At 34.3% G+C, this 27,155-nt stretch overlaps 1 protein-coding gene across 9 annotated transcripts in view; it reads left to right on the top strand.

The window, feature by feature from the left end:
* ANKRD28 (ankyrin repeat domain 28) overlaps positions 1-27,155 on the top strand; it is a 211,461-nt gene that overhangs the window by 62,838 nt on the left and 121,468 nt on the right. For 6 of the 9 annotated variants that reach the window (XM_013046349.2, XM_004773550.3, XM_004773552.3 and 3 more), the window contains one exon: positions 20,812-20,895. In XM_013046349.2, coding sequence (XP_012901803.1) covers positions 20,882-20,895 — 14 coding nt within the window. In that variant the 5' untranslated portion in view covers positions 20,812-20,881. The other 3 variants (XM_004773555.3, XM_004773547.3, XM_004773554.3) reach the window with 2 other exon arrangements.

Below are 27,155 nucleotides of genomic sequence, written 5' to 3'. Positions count from 1 at the left end.
AGTGGGAGATGAAGTAAGGGTAGGCTTCTAGATAATTCTTTATGTTCTGGGCTTTTGTATATATGGTGATGCTCTTACTATTAATCAACCTGGGAGGTTTAGAAAAAGAATACTCTGAGGCAGTGGACTAGAGATGGTAAGTTGATTTTTGACATACTGAGTCAAAGATAATCTGGAATATGCAGGTTAAATGGCTCATTGTGCATTTGAAAGTTGTATCTGAAGGTTAAGACTGGAAATAAAGACTTGTAAGTTATCACATGTGATGGCTGACACTATAGATATAGATGAGATTGTCCAGGAAGAGCTTGTAGACAGAAAAATGGGCTGAAAGAAAAGCCCATATGTAAGTATGAATGGTGGAAGAAAAGCCATGTAGAAGGGACCAAAAGAGAAGGTTTAGAAATATAGATGAAAATTTTATGGAAGAGAGTTTTAATAAAGATCATTGGTATCCAGTATTGTAGAGTAATTTGAGGAAAAATGAAGATTTTGCAATAATTACCATTGGTGACCTTAGACCAGTTTCAGTTGAATGGTGAGTATGGAAGTCAGGGTGAAACAAGTAGAAAATGGAAGGGTAGCTCATTAAGGAAGCAGAAAAGTTTGGTGTAGGTGAAGATGAAGGGATAAAGACAGCAATAAGGGATAAATCAAAGTGATAATGGAATTAGGATTGATAAAGTTTATAAAAAGATGGAAGTAATTTTGAAACAAGTAGAAAATGGAAGGGTAGCTCGTTAAGGAAGCAGAGAAGTTTGGTGTAGGTGAAGACGAAGGGATAAAGACAGCAATAGGGATAAATCAAAGTGATAATGGAATTAGGATTGATAAAGTTTATAAAAAGATGGAAATAATTTTGAAACTTACTGTTTCTTCTGTGACTATAAGCCCCTTCCCAGTGACTGCAGAGTCACTGAGGTATGGTACCTGGCATGTAAGAAGTGTTTAATAAGTGACTGCTGAGTGAATGAAGGTTCAGAGAGGAAACCTGAAGATACATACATGTTTAAAGGTAAACCAGAAGGAAGTTGGAAGAATTCATCCTTGTTCTCTTTCTCTCTGAGGTAAAATGCCAAGAAATAGTGCCTCCCCAACTTGCTTACCTCATAGCACAGCTGTGAGAAAGCAGTGTGAGAATAGATGTGAGAGCATTCTCAAACTAGGAAATACTGATACAAATAGAAGGGAATAATACTTTTCATTTCTGGCATCTTGGAAATCAGGGACTTCAAATCACCTATTTGGTTCTCACCAGCTCAGAAATCCCATTTGCTTTAACAGCTAATTTAACTTCTCTTAGTTATGTGATTTGTAGGAAGTGCTAGGCTTTGGAGACAGATGGTCCTGGGTTAGGATTTTTCTCCACTTGTCAGCCAGGTGATTTCCAGTGTTTAACTTCTCCAGCTCAGATTTTTATCTGTGAAATTCGGAGTAGAAATACCTTGCAGTCATATTGTTACAACTGAGTACACATAAAGTACATAGAATCATTGTGGGTATTCACATTACCTGGGATGTTTATCCCAGCCCTGTATGAGTAGCCAATCTTGTTCCATCTTCACATAATATAATATTGCTAGATAAAACTACCATCTTATATTGAAATTGATTTGATGCTGCTACTTGTTGTTATTCATTGATCTAGTTCTTATCTCTAGACCTATACAACTTGGTATCTCTTTATAATGATATCACTTCAAATATTTTAAAGCTGTCATAGTCTCTCTGACTCCTTTTCAGACAGAATACGTGCAACTTCATTGACACCTTTTTTTCCTTAAGATTTTATTTATTTGTCAGAGAGAGAGACAAGCAGGGGGAGTGGCAGGCAGAGGGAGAAGCAGGTTCCTCACTGAGCAGGGAACCTGATGCGGGACTTGGTCCCAGGACCCTGGGATCATGATCTGAGCCAAAGGCACATGCTTAAGTAACGGAGACCCAACCCAGGTGGCCCTTAATTGACACTTATATGGTTTTTAGATCCACTATCGTTCTGGCTTTGAGTTATATTCTAGTCTCATTACTTTAGATGTGGTTTGACCTATGTCTAGGAAATAATGTACTTTTTCTAGAGGAGAAAAGTGAGATGAATAGGAAGCATTTTTTGAAATAAAAAGTCCATTTTAATTGGTCAAAACTAAAGTGTAATTTTACTGTTTCATATTCTAAAGTATACTGTTTCGTCAGTGACACTTATAAAGTGATTACCTTCAGTCTCTTTTAAGATAAGGTACTGATAACTGATTCCCCCCCATCCTTTTTTTTTCTTTTAAAGATTTTATTTATTTATTTGACAGACAGAGCTCACAAGTAGGCAGAGAGGCAGGCAGAGAGAGAGGAGGAAGCAGGCTCCCAGCAGAGCAGAGAGCCTGATGTGGGGCTCGATCCCAGAACCCTGGGATCATGACCAGAGCCAAAGGCAGTCTTAACCCACTGAGCCACCCAGGTGCCCCTGGTTTTTTCCTCTTTTAAAAATAAATCTCTAGAGCCTTCAGTATCATTCTGGCATTAGTGTGTTGTGCGGCATTAATAAAGGTGGAAAAAGTGAACTATTGAAATAAAATGCCAAGATTCAGTTTTCCATGTAAATCATAGTGTACTTTTGGTTGCCTACTCACCAGTCATTACCCACTTCCTTCCTTGAGGTCCCCAGTTTTATTTGGAGGCTCAGTCCTCTCCTACTTGACTTGGGGAAGTCCTTATTAGTGTAAGCTAAGCAAAGTAATTCTACTCTGCCTTGTAGTGATTTAAGAAGGAACATAAGAGCCGAAACTGGTCATATGTCAGGAAACGTCAGTTTAGGTAGTTTCTAGAAAAGTCCTTTTCCTACCTAAAAAGGGAGATGCAGCAGGAAACTTCCCTTTCTGCTGGGCAACAATATGTGTCTGATTGGATGCCTTGAAGTATGGCAGATCTCTGTGACTATGACCGGAATTATCCCTAAGGTCCATTCTGAGTCTGACAGAGAAGACTCAGCTGGAGCTTAGGGTCAGTCAGGTACCTTAGAGCTACATTAATTTCACTTCTTGTTTATGATAAGTCTCTTTATTGTATAAGTCAGTTGAGTGTAATGTGCTGTTTTATTTTAGTCTAACATTAGGAACAAACATACTTAAAAGTCTGCTGTACAGAACAGGAGACACTTTTTGGGAGGCCCATTAAGCCATAATGATGAGTCTCATAATTTTAAGATCACATTAGAATCATACTCAGGTCCAAAGCTTCATGAGTATTCTCATATACTAAATGTTCTGATTGTGAACAAAACAGATAAAAACATTTCTGTACTGCAATAACTGATAAAGATTTAATTACCCAGTTAGTGAAGAATGAGCCAATTATCAGGTTTGACAGGGGCTCCTTCTTTCTATTTAAGAAGTTCAATATTGACTACATCTAAAGGAATTGACCTTGTTTTACTCTGAAGTAACATGAAGTTATAAGCATGGATTTTTTATAGGTTTAACAAGGGCATGAAAATTTATTTATGCAAAAAAATTCCATGCCTGATACACATTAGAAACACCCTTTCCTTTTTTTAACAATAGAAGCTGTTCTCTAAAATTTTAGATAGCACGCTTTAATAAAGGGAGCTGAAGAATATGAAAAATGTTCTAATTATCTGAGTCATTACTTGGACTTTAAAATAGTTACCAGTTTCAGTATTTTTGTCTCCGCCTTCTATAGTTTAGAAAGATGTGAATCATTTTCTTTAGTATTTCCCAAATGATAGCTGCTTTGAAAGGGAAGTGATGTATGTGGTCCTAATTTGTATGTGAAATAACTAGTGTACACTTCAGTTACTGATTTTACTGCACTTTGTGGGATTCCCTTGGATGTCTCATGTAATTACTGTTTATAAAGGTAAACATTGGGTAACCATAGCAACTTATTTTTAAATTGAAAATTTCTCCCAGTTTTTAAAGTGCAGTAACTTGATACTCCATTTATCCCAGTGTTACCACGTTGTAGAAACCAGAATGATTTGTAAATAACCTCTCCTCAGTTTTTTTTTTTAAAGAAAGACAAAAGTTCAGCCTGTTTAAAAATTTTACATTCTAATTTGTAACACTGGACCTAAGTTGTCTTTGACGCAGTTGCTTAGAGATAATTACATAAATAATAATGTAAAATTATATTTCAGAGAATGTATTTATTCTGGGTCTGGCAGCACATAAGTCATATGCCTGAGATTCTGCTAATTAACATAAATCCCAACAAAAATTATACTAATAAGAGACAGATCATGTAGGATATTTAAAAATAATACAGCTTAAATAGCTAGTTCAGTCTGGCCTTCAATTCTGTCTAAATGATGAGTACTTTTGCTTAATTTTAAACTACTTCTTTTTTTTTTTTTTTTTTTTTTTTTTAAAGATTTTATTTATTTATTTATTTGACAGAGAGAGAGATCACAAGTAGGCGGAGAGTCAGGCAGAGAGAGAGAGAGAGAAGCAGGCTCCCGCTGAGCAAAGAGCCCGATGCGGGGCTCGATCCCAGGACCCTGAGATCATGACCTGAGCCGAAGGCAGCGGCTTAATCCACTGAGCCACCCAGGCGCCCCTTTAAACTACTTCTTGAGGCAGTCAATAATTTGAAGAAAATAATCCAAATTTTTAAAATATTGCATAAATGTAGTACTACATGCTTGACAACAGAATGTTTTCCTCCCCCTTTTCCCTTAGTTTTGGCGTATTGGGTGTATTCTAGAAAACTATCTATATTGTTATATTTGGCTTATTAAATTTTTTTTGCTTGTATACTTTTGAAGGAAATAATTATTTCTTTTTAAAACTCAAATCTAAAAAGTCATTTTAATGTTGATTTATACCTTAAGTTCTCACATGTAACTCTTGAATATATACTCTTTCCAGGAAGCCCATTCCATTTCCTATCTTGACTGAAATTCTATGTTTCCATAAGTACATGATTCTCCAGAGGTCATATGTATCTTGGGAATGCCTGTGTATGTGTGTGTGTGTGTGTGTGTGTGTGTGTGTGTGTCTGCGCGTGCGCATGTGTATAAAGGAAGGAGAGGAATAGAGTCAGCATTCTTCTAGTCATCCACTATAGCTATTAAAATGTTACTTGTCTACCTAACTATAAAAAAATCTTCCTTCTTTTGAGGCACATGTCCTCTGGCTAGGTGACTTTTCTGGTTGTTTGTTGCTGTTGTATGGCAAATCTCACTCCAACCTTCTACATCTGGATCAGAGTTCTATCAGTCATCTACATGTTTCATTTCTTTGTAGATGACATTTTATGTATCATATTTCACAATGTCACAGCTTCCACACTAGTAATCCTTTCCACTTGGCTCTAACCACATACTCCAATATCCATATCCCACAGTTTGTTTCTTGTACTACCTTCACGTCTGTATTTTTGTTATCCAGTCTAGACCCCATGACCCATTACTTTCAACTGCTACACACTCACACTTGTCAACTTTTCAACTTCATGCTTTCTCTTCCACTTGACTTACCTACATCAACCCTTCCTTCCTTTTTCAGAAGACAGAGATCTTCTCTTCATAACTCAAGGTAATTTTCCACCTCCATACTAGAATTTCCCTTTTTCTGCATCTGTGAAATTTCCTCTTTTATTTTTCAGTTATTCCTTTTTAATCTTTTTAAAATATTTTTTCAGCATTAGGTTTTATTTTCTAAATTTTTTTTAAAATTTAAATTCAGTTAATTAACATATAATGTATTATTAGTTTCAGAGGCAGAGTTCAGTGATTCGTCAGTCTTACATAATATCCAGTGCTCAATACATTGTGTACCCTCCTTAATGTCCATCATGCAGTTACCCCTTTTTGGTGATACCGAGTCTTCTAATTCATGAACACAGAATATGTTTCCATTTATTTATGTCATTTTTATTTCTTTCATCAGTGTTTTCTTTTTTTTTTTTTAAAGAATTTATTTATTTATTTGACAGACAGAGATTACGAATAGACAGAGAGGCAGGCAGAGACAGTAAGAGAAGAAGGCTCCCTGCTGAGCAGAAAGTCCAATGCGGGGGCTCCATCCCAGAATCCTGGCATCATGACCTGAGCTGAAGGCAGAGGCTTTAACCCACTGAACCACCCAGGTGCCCCGATGTTTTGCAATTTTTTTAATGCACAAGTCTTTTACCTCCTTAGTTAAGTTTATTACTAAGTATTTTATTGTTTATGATGCTATTGTAAATGAGGTTATTTTTTGAATTTCCTTTTCACATAGTTCATTCTTAGTGTATAGAAATGCAAGTGATTTGGTTGATTTTATATCCTGCAACTTTACTGAATTAATTATAAGATTTCTTTGTGGAGTCTTGAGGGTTTTGTACATAATGAGATCATGTCTTCACTTTTTTTTTTTTTTTTACTTTTTTCTGATTTGTGTGTCATTTATTTCTTTTTCTTGCCTCATCTAGCTAGGAAATCTAGTACTTCATTAAATGGAAGTAGTGAAAGTGAACATCTTGGCCATGTTCCTAACTGTAGAGGAAAAGCTTTCAGTTTTTCATCACTGAATGTGTAGGCTTTTCATATATGGCCTGTATAATTTCCTTCTACTTCTAGTTTGTTACAAGTTTTTATCCTGAAAGGGTGTTGAATTTTTTCAGATTTTTTTTCCTCTATGTATTGAGATGATCATGTTCTGTGTGTGTGTGTTTGTATGTTTTATTACATTAATTGATTTTTGTGTAATGATCTATGGTGTATGTCAGGCATAAGTCCCATTTTGCCATAATGTATGATCTTTTACTTACCTATTTATTTTTTAAAATTTTACTATTTGACAGAGAGCAAGAGCCCTGAGCAAGGGAGGGGCAGGGAGCTGCTGTGGGACTCCTTGCTGAGCAGGGAGCTTGCTGTGGGACTCAATCCCAGGACCCTGGGACTCAGCCGACCTGAGCAAAGGCAGATCCTTAACCCACTGAGCTACCCAGGCACCCCATGTGTGATACTTTCAATGTACTGTTGAATTTGATTTGCTGGTACTTTGTTGACAATTTTTGTGTTTATGTTTGTCAGGAATTCTATGTTCACCTGAAATTTTATTTTTTTGTTTTGTTTTTGTTTGGTTTTGATATCAGGGTAGTGCTGGTCCATAAAATTAGTTCAGACGTGTTCCTTCCTTTTCGGTCTTTTTTGGAAGAGTTTGAGGATTGGCATTACTTTTTTAAATGTTTGCTAGAATTTACCAGTAAAGCCATTTGGTCCTGGGCTTTTCTTTGTTGGAGATTTTTGATTACTGATTCAATCTTTTTCTATTCATGATTTAGTCTTTGGTAGTTTGTATGTTTCTAGGAATTTATCTGTTTATTTTAGATTGCTCAGTTGCTTTGCATTTGTAATTGTTCACAGTAGTCTCTTATCCTCCCTCCCCCCTTCCCATGACATCGGTTATAATATCTCCTCTTTCATTTTTTATTTCATTTGAGTTCTTTTTCTTAGTCTAGCTAAAGTTTTATCAGTTTGAAAATGTTAAACAGCTGACTAAGTTTTGTTGATTTTTTTTTTTATTCTCTTTTCTTTAGTTCTGCTTTAATCTGTATTATTTTCTTCCTTATGCTAACTGGGCTTAGCTTGTTCTTTTTCTAACTCCTTGAGGTGTAAAGTTAGGTTATTTGAGATATTGCGTTTTTAATGTAGGTGTTTATCCTAGTAAGCTTTCCTCAGTGCTGCTTTTGCTACATCCTGTAAGTTTTGGTATATTGTCTTTTCAGTTTTGTCTCAAGATACTGAGATACTTCTGACTTCCCTTTTGATTCTTTCTTTGATCTGTTGGTTGTTCAAGAGTGTGTTGTTTAATTTCCATATATTTATTACTTTTCCAATATTCCTTTTGCTGTGGATTACTAGTTTCATTCTGTTTTGGTCAGAAAAGATATTTGGTATCATTTCACTCTTAAATTTGTCAAAATTTGTTTTGTGACCTAAGATGTCATCTATCCTGGAGAATGTCCTGGGTGTGCTTGAGGACAGTGTATATTCTGCTACTGTTGGGTGGGATGTTCTGTATGTTTCTGTTAGGTCTATTTGGTCTATTTTGTTCAAGTCACTGTTTCCTTGTTAATTAGCTGTTTCAAATTCTATCCATTACTAAAAGTAGGATATTGAAATCTGCTACTGTTATTATTATATTGCTGTCAAGTTCTCCTTTCAGTTTGTCAGTGTTTGCTTCATATATTTAGATGCTCTGATGTTGGGTGTGTGTATATTTATAATTGTTACATCTCCCTAGTTTTGTCCTTATATAATGTCCTTTGCCTCTCATGACAGTTTTTGACTTAAGGTCTATTTTATCTGATACTCGTTCAGCTGCCCTGCTCCTTTTTGGTTAACATTTGCATAGCATATCTTTTCCATCCAGCATATCTTTTCCATCCCTTCACTTTCAGCCTGCATGTGCCCTTAAGTCTAAAGTGAGTCTCTTGTTGGGACACCTCAGTGGCTCAGTTGGTTAAGAGCCTTCAGCTCAGGTCATGATCTCAGGGTTCTGGGATCCAGTTCCACATCCAGCTCCTTGCTCAGCAGGGAGCCTACATCTCCCTCTGCCTGCTGCTCTCCCTGCTGTGCTTTCTCTCTCTCTCTCTCTGACAAATAAATAAAATCTTAAAGTGCATCTCTTGGAGACAGGATATAGTTGGATCTTGGTTTTTGTTTGGTTTGGTTTTGTTTTTGTTTTTTTTAATCTATTCAGACATTCTCTTTCTATTGGTTAGTGTTCTTTTGAAAATAGAGTCTTTAGCCTTCAACATGTTTATCTTGATCATTGCCTTTTCTTCTGTAACCTTTTTTGGGTTAAATACTGCCTAGTTTATTCTTTTCTCAGGATTGCATTTATTAAAGAAATCTAATCTATGGTCGCTACCACTACTTTTGGTACCTTCTTTTCATGAGTCAACCTATTTTTCTCAGAAACAGGACAGTAAGTCATAAAACGCTAGAACTGAAAGCAACTATAAAAATCATTTAATCTCTTTAACTTGTTTCAACAGTAAAATGAAGGTGCCAAGAGAAATGAAGTAATGTGCTGACGGCTAAGTCAATTTTGGTTAATGTCAATTTAAGGAATTCTGTATGGACCTTAATATATGTGAAGAAGCCTCTGAATACGGAAGAAAATGGCACCTATAAAATTGATGTGCTTTGCTTCATACAAAAATAATATTGCCCTCAAACCAGGGTTAATATTGTGATTAAGTTAGATATTTGTGTGTTTTCAGGGAAGAGACAAAAGGTAAAAGAAAGACAGTGAGCCTTTCAAGTTATGATAGAAATATTTAGGGTGCCTGGGTGGCTCAGTTGTTAAGCGCCTGCCTTCAGCTCAGGTCATGATCCCAGGGTCCTGGGATTGAGGCCTACATCAGGCCTCCTGCTCAACGGGAAGCCTGCTTCTCCCTTCTGCTCCCCCTGCTTGTGTTCCCGCTCTCTCTCTTCTCTCTCTCTCTACCAAGTAAATAAATCTTTTAAAAAAAATAGGAAAAGTCAGGTAAGGCTGATAGCTCCTGTTTTGACTATTTTACTGTGGAACATTGTATATTCATATTACTTGCTCGGAACCATCATAAAAATCTAAACTTTGTTCTTTTCCTTTAGACAGTAATGTAGGTAGCATGTTTTAGGTGAACAGTTAAACTTTTAAAAAGTTAGTATTTATAGGTCTAAACCAGTGTTGTGTAATGGTTGTCACTAGCCAGATACATATGGCTAGCTAATGTAACTGAGGAACTGAATTCTTGATTTAGTTTTATCTAAATTCTAAAAATACTTGATTTAGTTATTGGAACTTTAAAATATATTTGCAACAACTCAAGCACACATATTTACATCCTCAGTTGTAAATTTCTTGAGATCTAAATACAAATCTATTATTTCTAATGAAAATTTAATGTTCACATTGAGATATGCTTAAGTATAAAATACAAACAAAATTTGAAGACAATAAAAGAATGTAAAATATCCATTAATTCTATATTGGCTATAAGCTGAAATAATATTTGTGATATATTTGATTTCATAAAATATTGTTATAATTTTTACCTTTTGTTTCACCATTTTAAAGTGTTTATACCTAGAAAATGTTAAATTACTTACGTGGCTAGTTTTTCATTTCTAATGTATGGCACTTGTCTACACTTTGGGTAGCTAAACTATTACTCTGTTATTATAAATAGTTTTAATGTTAAATAAACCTAATAAAATGGTTTCAGCCATTTTCTGAGAAATGTGATCATCAAGAGAATGTTTTGATATTAGATGTTCTAACTAGTTGACCATTGGTTTGAGAAAGCACTCTTTGAATAAATTAGAGGAAAGAGTAGCAACAGGGAAGATTATGTATAACTTTATAAAAGCCATCATTTTTTAAGAGAATGGACAGTTACAAGATATCTTTATATACCACTTAGAATTAATAAATTTATATGCTGTACTCTTGCCTCTAATTAGTAGGAGGTTTGTCTTGTACCTCTAATTTAGGTCTTCCGTATATACTGCCTTTTACTGTCTTTTTTGTTCTTACCTTGTATTGGATAGTTTTTCTTGTGTGCCTCATTTAGGCTGCATAAGGTCTTCTTCCCCCCGCTTTACTGAGGTATAATAGACTAGTAAAAATTGTATTATTTAAGGTGTACAATGTGATGATTTGAAGTACATAGCCATTGTGAAATGATTACTGCTATCAAGCTAAAAGTGTGTTAATTAGCACATCTGTCACCTCTCATAGTTACCTTTTTTTTTGGCGGTAAGAACATAATGTCTACTCTCAGCAGATTTAAAGTACATAGCTCAGTACTCTTAACTATAGCCATCCTGTGTGTGTATAGCTCACCCAAAGCTACTGTTCTTTAAACTGAAAGTTTGTACCCTCTGACTAAGTCTTCTCATTCCCCTTACCCCCATGCCCTTGGCAATCCCCATTCTACTCTGTTTCTTTGAGTTCAATTTTTTAGATTCCACATATAACTGGAATAATACAGTATTTGTCTTTTTGTGTCTGGTTTATTTATGCTTATTTTATTAACATAAATATCCTCCAGGTTCATCCATGTTGTTGGCAATGGTAGGATCCTTCATTTTTATGACTGAATAATACTCCATTGTATATACACATAGCATATTTTTTTTGATCCATTCATCTGTTGACAAACAGGTTGTTTCTGTTTCTTGTCTTAGTTAATGTCACAATGAACTTGGGGGTATAGACGGCTCTTTAAGATACTGATTTCATTTTCTTTGGATATATACCCAGATATTTAACTTCTTAAGGAACCTTCATACATTTTTCCATGGTGGCTCTACTAGTTTACGTTCAACAAGGAGTGTATAAGCATTCTCTTTTCTCAACATCTTGGCCAACATGTTTTCTCTTGTCTTTTTGATCCCAGTCGTCCTATCAGGTGTGAGGTGAAGACTCATTGTGATTTTCCTTTGCATTTTCCTAATGATTAGTGAGTAGAACACCTTTTCATGTACCTGTGGCCAATTGTATGTCTTTTCTAGAAAAATATTTATTTAGGTCCTTTGCCTATTTTTAAAAATAAGGTTATTTATTTGTTTGGGTATTTGTGTCATTGGTTGATTGGGTTTTTGTTTGTTTGTTTTTATTGAGTCATATGAGTTCCTTATAGATTTGGGGTATTAATCTGTTATTGGATATATATAGATTACAGACATTTTTTCCCATTCCACTGGTTGTCTTTTCATTTTGTTGATACTCTCCTTTCCTGTGCAGAAGCTTTTTTGTTTGATGTAGTCCCATGTGTTTCTGTTTGCCTTTGTTGCCTCTGTTTTTGGTGTAATATCCAAGAAATCATTGGGTTGCATAAGGTCTTTGAAGGTGGAGATGATATATGACATTTCATAATCTCTTGATGTGTAAATAGTAGAGTGGAAATATTAATATGAAATATTTGTTGAATCAGTTGCTGGTAAAATTTTAAATGTTTTAAAAATCAGGTATTCTTGCCAAAAGGTTTTTAGATTATTTCAGTGTAGTGAATTTTGAGTGGGATGGAACCAAATCTCACCATCCTGTAGGAATTTTTTAATAGTCATCTTAGAATTAGACAAGTTTAGGATTCTTAACACTTCATTTTCAAATCATGAGATTAGATGTCAGGATACAGATTTTTTATTTAGATACAGGTTTAAGATTTAGAAAGGACGTAGAGCCTGAAGGGTCCTTGGGTATGATACAGCAACTCATATTACCTCATTTTAGTTTATTTGGAAACTGAAGAAAGCCTAGATTTCTTAAGCTCTTGTAAGCACTAGTTGCTTATGTAAAAAAGCTGGGAGTTGCTTGTGATTACCATCTTCTTCCCTACGGCCCATCTAATAGCATATCCTGTAAATTGCTTTCCTAAAATATATCTCAGTCTCTGCATTTATATATCTAACATCCTAGTTCAAATTTCTTAATTTTGGGATTATTGCAACAGTCTCCTAACTAGTCCTTTGGCTTCTGTTCACTACACTGAAGCCCCATAATCTTTGTAAAGCACATTATGATGATTGTCTTGCTTAAAAGTTTCTAGCGACTTTTGAGTCACTTAGAAAATACCAACTTTATAATTTGGCTTACAAAGCCCTTTATAGTCTTTTGAGTTATTTCTCCCCACTACATCTGTTACTGTTCCTCATGGTTGTTTGCTGCAGCCACATGGACCTTCTTCTGGGTTTTTCTCCCCAAGAAATTTTTTTCTTCTACAGTATATTACAGTTTGCAATTTTGTAATATTTATTACTGTATAAGCTCTTTTAGAATAAGGATTAACTGTTTATTCATAATTTTGTTTCCTTAGCATAACAGAGCTTGGGACATAGTCGATGATGAATAAGTGTAGATGAACAGATGAGTCATTGACTGACTAGATGTTATTGAGCCTCCACATCTCATATACAATTTGGGTAGTAGTACCCATAAAAAGTGATGAGGAGGATTCAGTGAGAATATATTTTTATAAGATTTTATTTATCGAGAGAGAGCAGCAGGCAAGGGCATGGAGCCGACACAGGTCCCAATCCCACAGCCCTGAGCCAAAATCAAGAGTCGCACCCCACGGTGAGAATATTTGTAATAAATATTTGTTTCCTTCTCCCTCCACTTACTTTTCTTTGCTTACCCAGTAATATAGCAGAGTTGTTCCTTAAGCTGTTTTCTGCTTATTGTTTCTATTGTAGTTTGTTACAGTTAATGTTTATAATCCATTTTATTTCTTGAAAATTTAAGTATACTGTACTAAAATGTGGATGGATCACTGATTGATGCCTGAAGGAGGAGTAAGGTTATCATTTAGTGTTAGCTTGAAGTCTGAGTAAAAGTTAAGAGACTCAAAAGCAGATTGACTTAAGGTAGAATTTCTGTTTCTCTGTAATACAAGTGTTGGGAAGTGGGCAGTTTAGGGGTTTTATGGCAGTTCTGTCCCACAGAGTCCTGAAGGGACCCAGATCCCCTCTAGCATACTCTTCTACCACCCTAGATTCTGGTCCTCGTTTGCATTAGGATGGTGGCGAGTCATCCATGTTCTAGGAAGCAGGGTGGATATACCATTTGTCCTTGTAGGAATAGGAAACCACTAACACCTCTACTTAAAAATGCTGGTCAGAACTTTGTCTTGTGGCTTCCCGTTACAAGGGAGCCTGAGAAGCAGAGACTTTGTTCTTTGAGGCTCTGAACTTACCTAAAAATTAAATGTTCTAGTTGAATGGAAGGTGGGAAGAATGGATGCAGAATATGGATAGGGCTTTGTAAAGAACACTTCAGAGTAATAATAGGTAATATTAATATATGTTAACAATATACATTAATAATGTATATTAGTTATATTGTTATAAAGGGTGAACAATTTGTTATTACCATTATAACATACCAGTGGGATCAGACTGCTTGAGATCATTGGATAACCGTGGTTGTCAGCCATTTTGGAAGTATGGGTGGGTAAACATTTTTTAAAATAGCCTAGTTTGTAAATACATTATGTTCAGAGAATTAATTTGCATGTGTTATAAGGATTTTGAATTCAACATTTTAAAAATACGTAATGTCATTTTTCGGTGGCTGTATGTACTAAGAACAGGGAAACCTGACCAATAACCTTAAAGAATAGCTATTTAAAAAATTTTTTCCTTCTCTATTCTTCCACCCTATTTTCTTTTAAATCTGTTCATAGGACTTTTTCTAAAATATATGGGCAGATGAAACCTAGCTCAAGAAGATTGTTCAGGATTCTTGAACTATGAGAAATGTTTCAAAACATTATTTAAACCCACTTCCTTACCATCTTTCACCACAAGCTTTTCATTTTTTAATACTCAGAGAGTAGCCACTTTATACAGCCTGAGTAAAATTCCTTTTCTGTGATAATCAGTATGAAGGTCACAGATCAATATGGAGGAGCACAGATAAGATGAGCTTTGGATTGAATCTGTAAAAAAGAAAAAATGATTTGTGTCAGGAAAAGAAATTCTGGTGTAACAAAATTAGGAACCTAAAAAAAAAAAATCTTTCAGGACATTTAATATCTTATCATTAAAGGTCTAGACCAGCTTTACTGTTACATGATTCTGTGAAGAATAAGAGTAAGCTGTTGTTGGGATATGTTTTAGCACGGAGAATGGAAGGATTATGAAGTTGTCAGAGTTTAAATTTGTTGGCTTATTAAAAATTAAGTCTAATTTGTCCTAAAAAGTAAGTGCCTCAAGAAAAAAAAAAAATCACATCCCTTTGCCATTGTTCAACTGGAAAAAAAATTGTTCTGAACGTAAGTTTGCCCAATCTTTATCAATAATTTTTCATCATATATACTTTGTACATTCTTAATTTCTTAAGTAGTTATTGACCATCTCCTTTTCCTTTAAGATATAAGTTCTTAGGGGCCTTTAAGATATAAATTAGGGGCCTGTTCTTATTCAGGAGAAGGTATAAAACAGTGCTATATGGTATTGTTAGCTTAAATAATAAAAAATAATGAAGTATTTATCTTTTTTTTTTCATCTGTTCTTGGTTATATAGGCTATCTTGGGCCAGTAATCTTTACCCTTTCTCTTCCCTTAGACTGTAAAATATAGTGAATGCAGAAGTATGGTAAAACCCCTAGTCCTACTTCTTGCCTAAGTTTACTGCTTCCTCCCCTTGGTAACTTCAGTGATGCTTAATTTGGTTATTGGAGTGTTATGACAAATTTTTAGCAGTCCATTAAGAGGCCTGAAAACTGGGGGTGGGGTTGGGGAGGGGTACTGTAGTTAGCAACTGAATTGCAGTCTCCGACACCAGTCTGAATTACCTCACCACTGGGGAGAGAAATCATCAGTAGTCCTCCATTCACCGCTGCCCTCACAGGGGATATCATTCTGTTATCCTAAATATCCATCATCATAAGACTATCTTCATTTTATTTCAAACTAGATTTTGTAAATGTCCTTTAATAAATGTTGAAATGAGACACAGAGAGGTTAAGTAACTTGTTCAAGGTTATAGTTAGGTTAGTGGGAAGGCAGATTAGAACACAGTCAGTGTGACTACAAAGCCTATGTTCTCAATCAGTCACAGTGCTATTACTGTATTACTTCTGGATAAAAATCTCTGGAGATTATTATTCTTATAACTGTGAAACAATTTAGGCTCCAGGAATTTGCCTTGCCTAAGGACCCAGCTAATCAATAATGGAATCAGAATTTGAATTCCAGGGTAGGCTGACTCCTGAGGCCTTAATTTTAGCTGTCATCCTCTATCATTGTTTCATATTGACCATGTTTCATATTGACCATGTCAACTTCTGCATGTTAAGTTGCTTACCTACTAAAAGTACAAAACTCACTTTACTGCACTTTAGTGCCTCATGTGTTTTCTGATTAAAGTGTGTGTGTATGTGTGTGCATAATATATATACTCTTTTTTAAAAAAATTTATTTATTTTAGAAAGAGAGAACATGAGCAAGAGGGGCAGAGGAAGAGGGAGAGAGACTCTCAAGCAAACTCCAGGCCGAGTGTGAGCTGTTGTGAGACTTGATCTCAGGACCCTGAGATAATTATCTGAGCTGAAACCAAGAGTCAGAAGCTAAGTGACTACACCTCCCAGGCACCCCTGTGTATACTCTTAATATATATGTATTCATGTATACATAAGAATTCCCTGTTGTGTTTTATACTTTTGCCACTCAGTTCCAGAGTCTTGTGACATACTGGAATTCTTTTCAATGAAATTGTTTGTAAGTGGAAGAAAGTGGAAGGGAAATGTTTATGTGTGCATGGTGTATATAAAAATGTAGTCCCTGCCTTCAAGGAGCTTGTGCTCTGGCCAGGAAAAACCTATGTGTGGAAGTTGATGTAGAACAAGAGACAGGATGTACCTGTTTAATTAGGTGAATTTATATACTAGATACTTTGAAACAAGTTAAAATTGCCTATATAAAAAGAGATTCTGTTTGGGATGGGGGAAAAAACCCCAACAATGCTGAAGATAGAATAGAGGATACTATTACCATAGTGGTTTTATTTTCACATGTTTCACATATCAAGATGATATTTTTGATTTAGCCATGTGGAGATGGTTAACATCATTTTGTATGTCAAAATATTTTCACATATTTAATTTGGTTTTAAAATACAGCTCTGTGAATTGTTAGCATATTTTAGTATCTTGATACAGTTATATTAGGATTATAGGTTTTTTCATAGATTGACATTTAATGGTTTTTGTTCTTCAATTCTGGCATTCTTATCTATTTCATGCTGGGTTTTTTTTTTTTTTTTTAATGTTTTGGTAGGTAAATTTGCTTACACACGTATGATAACACTAGTCCTGAAATAACCCATTTTAAAATAACTCACTTAGGAATATTATTGTCATAAATAGTATATTCCTTTGTTACCTGAACTTCTCACAGCCATTATAGGTTACTGGTCCTTTAAGATTACTTTTACAGTCTAGTATTTAGTATTACAGGTTGCAAAGATCTTGAGAGTGGAAAGTTGGGGCGGTACATGTACAAGTATGTACACTCACTGGAAGCAGAATAGATTTAAAAGAGCAATAAGTTTGGAATTAGGCACAACTTTACTAATTTATATGCCTTTGGATAAAATACTTAATTCTTTCTTAATTACATGTAACCATAAGGTTATTTTATTAAATGAGAGTGTACAACAGCTTGTCATAAATGTTCAAAAATATTTCATTTATGAATAAAAGTGCTAGTTGATAGGAGAAAGAACAAAGCTTGAAGGGAAACCATGGTATGTTTATGTAATTTTTTGTTGGGAAATATCAGACTTGTTTAGTAAATAGGGAAAGAAGGGGAAACACAACTATAAATTGGTTGTTTTTGACACCTGATTTGTAGCTTTAGGGAAATTAATTTTATAGAGGAAGGAGAATCTTTGCTTTCTTTATGTTACCCTGTGCTTTTTTGACATAGAAATTTAATGCTAAGGACTTTAAACAATAGTTTTATGCAGCTATTTTAACAGATTTTAAGCTTATTCCATTTCCAGATGGGAAGGTAGAATTATTTAATTTCTTCAATGAAAATGATCCATAGAAGTTTTGAGCTAGGATTTTTGCATTTTGAAATATTTATTTTTTTCCCTTTAAATATATGACCTGGTAGATTAAATTTAACAACCTAGAAATTGTTAGTAAATCTTAAATTTCTTTGTTTGAACTTCTTTGCATTTTTGAAAATAAATACATCTGCTTTATTAAAAAATGATCTTGTTAAAAAATAAGAATAAAATCTTAGATTTGTGTTTTTATAGTCTCTTAAATACTCCTTCATCTCCCTTTTATTGGCTCACTGCAGACATTCTTATTGCAGCTGTCATTATAGGGTTAAACATCTTGCTGTATTGTAACATACGAAAGCAGTTAAGCTGTTTGGAATTGTTTACTTGCTAAAACCAGTGTTAGTCAGCAGAGGCAGTACACCAGATTTCCTTGTGGCTTTTAGTGGAAAATGTTAAAAGCGCACTCATTTTTCAGTTATAGAATTTTTCAGTTTGATCTGGATTAGTCACAGAACTGGCATGAACCTTCTAATTGTGAAGGCTGTCCAAATGCACTTTTTTTTTTTTTCTCCTGCTAGAGGAAGTTACATCCCGAGCAGTAGCTCAGATCTCTGGTAAGTGTAACATGTGAGCATTACTAGGCATTTCATCCTGCGGTTCTGCAGTCTTTGCTATTCAGACTGTTGCTCAGTTGGAATGCTTCTGTGGGGCCGATCCTGAGGTTCCGTAGATATTTTTTAAGGACCTACTCATTGGAGGTATCAGTGGCGTCTTGCAAGATCATCTAAGGAACGGAAAGCATCTGAAATGTACTGAAAAGGATAACTGTAGCGGTTTTTATAGTGGAAGGAAACTATATTGGCACAGAGCAGATGACTGAATAAAATAGTTGGCTCAAAGAAGATGCACAGTCTGCTGTTTTTTCCTGTGAATGAAGACTATTTAATGGAAGCTGTATTCATGTGGAGATCAAAGGAAACACTGGAATGATAAACTACTGGGCTTTTCTCTCTCTCTCTCTCTCTTCTTCTTTTTTTTTTTTTTTTAAATGAAAAGCCTGAAGCAGTAATTTGAGCTCAGATGCCTTCTAATTCCTTCACAGCCTGCCTGTTCCATTAGGATCTTCTGCTAACACTATTTCTGCCTGGTGCTGTGCCCTTTTGCTGGAGCAGCCACAGACAACTGCCTGATGGAGAAAGAATGAACGCTCTGCCTTGCTTTTGCTATCGATGGGAATAAAGCTATCTGTGTTTCTTCTATTATATGGGATATCTGGATTAATCAAGCTGTTTTCTAGTACCAAGAGCCCTATTGTCTCTTGTAGTCTGACTCATCGCATGTAAATGTACTGCAGCTTCGCTATTAATGCAGAGTGTTGTTGTTTTTTCTTTCCCAAACACAGAAAAAATTGTCAACCTCTGAGCTTCATTTTAAGAATTTGTGCTGAGCTGTAGATTTTTTTTTTCCTGGATAGCATCTGCAATAACTAGAAGCTGAAGAAATGAAGATAAGTTAGAAGTGGAAACAGAATAGTGGGATTTTTTTTTTCCCAATTACAAGCAAATCAGCTACTTGTAACTATATGACCTTGCAGACAAGAGTGGGTATAACTGTAATCATCTCTGTCACAGTAATTGTTTCTCATTTCATTTTGTATTGTGTGGTGTTGTCACCCCAAACAATGATCTTTTTAAGCAAGTAAATTTCTGTGAGACAGAGAGCATTATGACTATTTTGGTAGGGGAAAAATATTTTTAAATGAGCTTGTACTGGACTTCGTTTTCGTTATTGACATGTTGATGTGAAATTTCTTTTAAGTATTACAGTAACCCAGCAGAAAATAATAGAGTTTTGTTGTTTTTAGGAAGTTATGTTATGTAGTCATACTTTTAAACCTCAGTTTTTCTGATAGTACTTATTAACTTTAAAAAACCAGCTGCGCTATTCAGAGAATGATCCTAAGTGTTGTACAGAAGAGGAGGAAAAACTACTTGTGCTCTTCCAACTGTGACTTTTATCACATAGCTTGGGATTTAGTATTTTAAAAGAGCGAATGAGTCGAGTGTGTATTGTTGTTTTGGAGGAGGTAGAAGATGAATCTCCTGCATTCATTTCTAAGTTGCCACAGGAAAATAAATCCCTACATTCACCACCTTCCGGAAGTGTATTGGTAAGATATGAGAATTTATGTTTACTGTCTTCTACTGAATTAGTAGGATAAATTTTATCTTTTAAGAATAAACAAGTTGGTTTCCGCTAGTTTCATTAAAAACCCAAATAAAGCAATATAAGTATGTAAATATACATATTACTTGGGTATAAAATGCACACATTTCTGATTTTTACTTGTTCAGATGTTTAGATAACATTTCAGACTTTACTATCTCTTACTCTCTTGAAAAGACTTTTTTTTTTTTTTAAGAAAACTTGGGGCTTGTTCTGGCAACCACGTTTCTGTTTTCATTTTGTGGTTTCAAAAACTGTTGTAACAAGAATGAGGAACTGTATGTTTTAGGAAAGCTCCTGCTAGCAGTACCGAGGCACAGCCTTTTCTGTAATGAATTTTATGTATTTACATTTAGCACTTTTATATGAAAAAGAATCAGACTTCATCCTTAACCTTACTTTTAATGTTGTCAATTGGTTTCTTTTTGACTCGTATAATATGATACCTTATAGGAGAGAAACCGTTGTTAAGAAATTGTTATATTTAGATACACACGTGTTTGCCTCTTCGTATTTTTTAGGTAGATGATATTTTTTGGTCTTTGGATTGTTGTGATTTTAATCAACTCCTAGATTTTCTTTCTTGGATTTTTATCTGTATAACATGTAATGCTAAGCCATGCAAGTTACTTAATGCCCCAAATGGAACTTTCCAAAGAGGCCTACCTTCATGGGCCTCAGTGTGGCCTAGGAATAGCTTGTTTGACAACTTATGTTCCAGAAGTAGATGTTGAGATGTCACACTTGTATTTGGAAGAGACTTTGTTTTTACCATATGTATACACACATATATAAACAAAAGACTTCTCACAAAAAATAAAGTTTGATTGGGCTTATTATCTACCTAATTTTGGTCATACTGAATTCATTTTTAAAAATTAGGCTTTTTAATTCAGGGGGGAATCCTGTATTTTCATATGATTTGACTTCATGAAAGTTTTGGTTAATGTCAGAAACCAAATTGATTATTGTTCCTAAAGAGAAGAAAAATTTTAGGTTTAAAAGTTATGTGTAAATACCTTTAGAATCACCCATACAGTGTGATTAATATTTTTATTGCTTTCTTGTATTTTAGCCATCACTGGTGCAAGCTATATTTAATGGAGATCCTGATGAAGTTCGGGCACTAATATTTAAGAAAGAAGATGTTAACTTTCAGGTAAAACAATTCACTGACACTGGCCTTTAAACCTATGTATAAAAACTGTTTCTTAGAGTTGTGATTCCATTAAAAAGACATAACACAGTTCTGTAACAGTTGTTTTAAATGAAGGCAGAAGGATCTTAACGTAATTGCCTCAAAAGAAAGGGGCTAGACATATATTCAGGATAAAGAATGTAACACATGAGAACTAGGAGCCAGTGAGGGTTCTTTATTTGCCAGCTTTTTACTTGGAAATTTTTCCACAGAAAAGCTGAAAAAATACCCTGAATATCCATATACCTTCCCTGTAGATTCAGCATTGATAACATTTTGCCACATTTGCTTTCCCTCTTATATTTACGCATACTGTATATACACACTCATGTGGTTTTTCTTTTTCTTTTTCCAAATCCCATTTGAAATAAGTTGTAAACATGAGACTTCACTGTTAAATACTTGTATGCATTTTAGATGAGGCTTCTTTTTTGTGGACTTTAAATAAAAGACATTTCTATTAAGTTTATAATATATCTAATTTAACTATGAGATCAAATTTGTTTTCTGTAAATAAGCATTGTAAGCATTATATACAGACTCATCTGTTTGAGTCTTTCAATAAAGAAAGACGTATTTAAAGTCTCCAAACTGAAAGGTACAGTGCATTTAATGTGCGGGACTGACATGAGACACATTGGGTATATGTATAATTTCCTCTGTTTGTCTAGTTGCCAATAGTTTCTTTAATTTACTAAATTGAAGCTAAAAATAATGTAATTTACTGTAATAAGATCAGATTTATTAATATGTGTTATTGACACTGGAAACACATTGACAATACATTTTTCATACGTAAGTCAGTCCTCTGAATTATTGGGGTGAGGGGGTCATGAGTCAGAAAGTTGCTATAGGAACACCAAAACAGATGACCTGAAATGATTGTTAATTCTACGAAAGCCTGCAAGTTCATCTCATCTTTTCCTTCACACTCTTTCACAGTTCTTCACAGTTCTACTGTGGTAATATTAAGTAGATAGAAAAAGTATTTATCTTTTTAAAGTTGGATTATCCAAATAAATTTGATCTTCAGTTAAAATGGTTCATTATTACATTAGGAAGTGATCAAAGAAGTGCTATATATTTTTTTTAACTTTTCTAAGTGAATTGACTTCAAGTTGATATTTATTGGATACATGCACCTAATTCATGATGTACATATTTTAAATGGAGTGCCTGGTTACTTTACATAATTGGGGTGTCCTAAAGAAATCTATTTTTCTTAGGACAGAAAATAATTTTAGTGGTATAGACCTATGAAAAGGAAGAAAATGGCTTTCTGTTCTGTTTAACTCTAGTCTTGGGTTTCTTTGTTTGCTTGTTTTCTTAATAGTGTTAATAGTGCTAACAAATCTTATCTTGGTGAGGAAGTTTGTTCTATATTGCTCTTTACCATGATTAATGTCTCCATCACTACAAAGTCTCATTATAGCCAGCACTGTCTTTTGCTGTACTATCAAATTATTTTAAATTAAAAAAAAATGACTCAATCATCTTGAGCATCAGTTTATTTTGGTGTGATATCCTTGGGAACTGTTGTTTATGTGTCACTAGCATGTGAGCCCCAAACATTTGTGATTTTTATCCTCTACTTATAGGTTCCTCCCTTAACTTACTTTTAACCATCATTTCTTAACATCTCCTCGCTTGGGCCCTTACTCTGAAACTTAGTATTTCAACTCAGCTGGTCCTTCTTGAGGGTGGGTGACTCTTCAGTGGTCTTCAGTGATTCATGGGTTTTTGACAAGGGTTTTTTTTTTTTTTTTATGACTACTTTTTGGTCTTTTCTCATGTGACTTAGTAGTTGAGAGTATTGTCATATATTTTACAATTTGTTAAATCTGTGGCCATTTTTCTAATTCAAGATAGTAAATTTTTTCTTTTAAGAGGCAATGTATATATTTGGTAAAACAGTGTTTTGTCATATAAAATAACTCTTGATAGGTAATAAAAATATTTAAGCTTCATGTCAATATGACAGTAGTGTTTTTCAAAAGTTAATTTAAGTAACTGAGAATAATATCTTTTTGAAACTTATAGGTTTTGAAGTTATTTTTATAAATTTTTAGAGTGGATATGCAAATTCAGATTTCTTTCTATGCTGAATAAACATTGTATTATTTTAGATACATTATTTTAGTTTCTTCAGTCATGTCCTGAAGTTTTGGATACTGTGGACCACCAAATAACATCTTTTTTTTTACTAATGCACCTAATTGATTTTTAACAAAACTCTTAATTTAAAATGCATTTATATTATTTGGTCTGAGAAAGAAGACTTGTTGTAGAAGCTATAGGTAAGATGATTTCGCTAGAAATACTAAAGTTGGACCACAAATAATTGAATGCCTAACTAAATACAGGTTTATTGCTCATATAATTTAATCTAGAGCAAGGTGATTTGGGGGTTGGTTAAGACAGTAATTTCAGAGCTCTGGATGAGCTTTTCTATGAGACTTTTAGCTTTCTCCTCATAGTAGATAAGACTGCTGCATTATATGCTTACGAAAAACAACCAAAGAAAGTGGAAAGGGGACCTTTACTGTAAGTTTCCTTTTTTCTTTGTTTCCTTTTTTAATCAAGCAAAATCATCTTTTCCAAAATCCCCTCAAAACTCCCTCCTCAGGTTCCTTTGGTTACTAGCTTACTCTAAACCTTGATCTACCAACAAAGGTAGAATGTGGTTAACTTCCTGCTTAGATCAATCTTTGTTTATTACCTGCTTTATTTCCTGGGGCAGGAATTGAGGCTTACCATCAATGGTTGTCTGGCCATTTTTGGCCATTACATATATGCAGAAAATCAGCATTTTCATAGGAAGGCATAAAGTAGTTGTTTGGATAGGTAACCTGATAGAAGATTTTTGATTGCCTAGAAGCAGTTGAAATAGCAAACTTTTCAAAAAATTAAAGTCACTTGGACATGGAAGAAGCACTGTTAATTAAAAAGGCAAAACAGTCAAAATTTATAAAGGCAGAGTAGTATTACATAGTGTAAAAGAACAATTGGAATATAAGTTATTAGACCTAAGTACTCATATTTTCTTAACTTATTACCTGTATACACCAGTTGACCAAATCCATTTAAGTTCTTTGTGACTCACTTTTCTTTTGTAAATGTGTGGGGTTATAATAATGGACTTCATTGCTTTTTTTCCCACTCCAAATTTAAGGTGCTCTAAAAATTCTGAATGACCTTGAATGATCTGCTTTTGCCCAGAAGGTTTCATATTTCTAAGTATACATAGTCAAGGGTACCTGAGTGGTTCAGTTGGTTAACTGCCTTTAGTTCAGGTCATGATTCCAGGGTCCTGGGATCAAGCCCCACATCAGGCTCCCTATTCAGCAGGGCAGTCTACTTCTTTCCCTCCCCCTTCTCATGATCTCTCTCTCTCTTTCAAATTAATAAATAAAAGTCTTTATAAATAAATAAAGTCAAAGTAATAATTATATTTATTTATTATTTATTATATTATTTATTATTAAATTAAATAATAATAATAATTATTATATATATCATTGCCCTAGGATTTACTAGGATTTAATGCCATGTTGTGGAGTCTAAATGATTTAGTCTGAAATACTAATAACATTTCAGAGGAAAGGTCTGACTTTGAAAGAAAATTATTTTCTACACATAGAAATTTTCATCTATCCAGAGTGGTAAAAATCGGTGTTAATTACAGAATTTTATTTCAGAGATAGTGATATGCCTAAGCGTTCTTATCTTACGTGATTCAGTTCATACAACAATCTCATAAAGTTGGTAGGTAACATTTCCATTCCACCAGTAGTTAACAAAACTAAAACTCAGAAAAGTTGAACATCTCCAGGATCAGGATCTCCAGGATCAGTAAGTATAGCAGAACAGGAATTTGAATGTGTGTCAGACTTGATAGTGACTGGGGAAATAAAGTAAATTGGAGAAAGAGAAATATTTTCTTTTGTTGAATAGTGCCATAAAGCTGTAATGGTTCAAAAGTAGATTTTTTTCCCCCTAGAAGTTATGGCCATGTTCTATGGATTCCTACCTTTTAACTATAATATAAGCCTGATCCTAATTTTCATGATACCAAGGGCTATTAAATGTCAGCATTGTGAATCAATGAATACATAAGACTCCCTGGTGCCAAATTTTTATTAGACAAAAGCGTTATTCAAAATAATATCAAACTAGGAGTAATCATAATCTAGCCAGTGCTGTTTTTAGTGTTTAAATCAGAGGAAGGCTTAGATGGTAAGTGACCCTTTTTAAACACAAAGGAGTTGATCTAAAAGCTAGTCAATAAGTAGATCTCGCCTATATCTATCATATAACTTAATATTTTTGAAAATGTTGTCTTGTATATTTTACTCACTCCTGAATTTAGCTTTGTCATTCAAAATATTTGGGGATTGATTTGTCAAAATAGCCTTTCAAATTATTAACATCTTTTAAGCTTTCAGAAATACCTTTTGGGATCATTGAAATGATGTTGATTTTACTTTGTCAGATGAAGTGCTTAGCAAGTACACATACATACACACATATCGCAGAAGCAGATCATTAGTTTTCATTATTATTGTAATAATATTGTTGGCAGTTAACACAAAGTAGTGAACTCTCCGTTTACACAGATTGCCTGGAATTCCACACACCCCCACCCTTCACCATGTTCTCTAGTCTTTTCTAGAAATGAGCAAGAAGTGCTTTAATCTTCAGCCAGTCTTTCTTGTGGTCATATGTCACTTCTGGTGGCTGCCAGTAGACTAAGCTGTTGATGTTCCTAAGCACCTAACGTCTTTACTCAAGGATTTGAGGTCATACGTATTCTCTGTTCTAAAGCTGTATACATGTATACACTGTACACATGTACATGGTCTTCTGTAGCTACTCACAGTTGCTAGTATTGGAACCCATAACTCTCAGCCCCATCTCAGGTGTGCCCACCCAACTTCCAGCTGACTTCCACGGGACATGGAGTTAAAAGGAGGGAGTGAAGAGGAGAGAAGAACCAACTCCATTAACACCCAGGAGAGAATTTTCCAATAGTTTCTCCATGCCTAGAAGTGTACCTCTCCTCTATTCTTGCCAGTGCCTCTAGATTCCAGCCTCAGATTTTTAAGTTTTCATGACCAGTGTTCAGTTTTCCCCAAAGATCTATAAATGAGTGTTTGTAATACTAAATGTCATGGCGACTAAAAGGCTTTTGGGTGGTACTGAAACAAAGAAGGCATTGTCTAAATGAAACCAGCAGCTTTTGCAGCTAGAAACTGATGGTGGCTTAGTTTTATATCCCAGTCATGTATTGCTTTTTATTTAGCATATACACATTCTGCATCTTTTATTTTTCATCCCCAGTATATTTGGAGAGTATATATTGGGAATGTGGTATATCAGTAGTCCTTGTTAGTAATAAGAGCTTCCTCATTTGTCTTGGTAGCCACATAGTTTTGCATTGTTTATAATGTAATTTATTTTAGCAGTCCCCCTTTTAGAGAGCATTTGGATCATTTTCAATTTTGCTAATTGGAAAAAAATTGGGATCCAAGAAAACAAAAATTCTGCTTCAGTCGACATGCAAAAATTTTAGAATGTTTGTATTTATTTTGAATTATTAAACAAATTATCATCTTTCCAAATAGACTAAGTGTAGTCTAAGTTCTTTGGAGTAATTTTACTGGACATGTATATATAAATAGGTATTGGGTAAACGATGATATTTTTAGTAAAGTATCTTTACTTGTAAACTCAGCAATAATGCTGATGATTTTTTTATACTTACTACATATGAATATAGTAATATAATTATATTAACATAGTATAGCAAAATGTCATAAATTCTGTCCTAAATTTTAGACAGAACTGAATTTGCTAATTGATCTGTTGGGTCTTAGCTACTACCTCAGCTTTTTTTTTTTTTTTTTTTTTAGTTTTAGTGAGGTATAATTGACGTACAATAAATTGCATATATTTAAATTGTACTATTTCATAAGTTTTGACATGTGCATATACCTATAAAACCATCACCTTAATCCAGGTAGTTCACATTTCCATCACTACCAAAAGATGCCTTTTGCCCCTAACCTCTGATCTGTTTGGTCACTCTAGGCTAATTTTATGTTTTCTAGAAGTTTATATAAATGAAATGATACAATATATCCTCCTTTTGTCTAGCTTTTTTTTCCATTCAGCATAATTATTTTGAATTTCATCCATGCTGTGGCACATATTAACAGTTT

This window comes from Mustela putorius, unplaced genomic scaffold (genome assembly GCF_011764305.1).
Source record: "Mustela putorius furo isolate JIRA1106 unplaced genomic scaffold, ASM1176430v1.1 tig00003834_pilon_pilon_pilon, whole genome shotgun sequence".
Taxonomy (NCBI): Eukaryota; Metazoa; Chordata; class Mammalia; order Carnivora; family Mustelidae; genus Mustela; species Mustela putorius.
The sequence above is the reverse complement of the archived record's forward strand: the minus strand, read 5'-3'. Positions and strand labels throughout refer to the sequence as shown.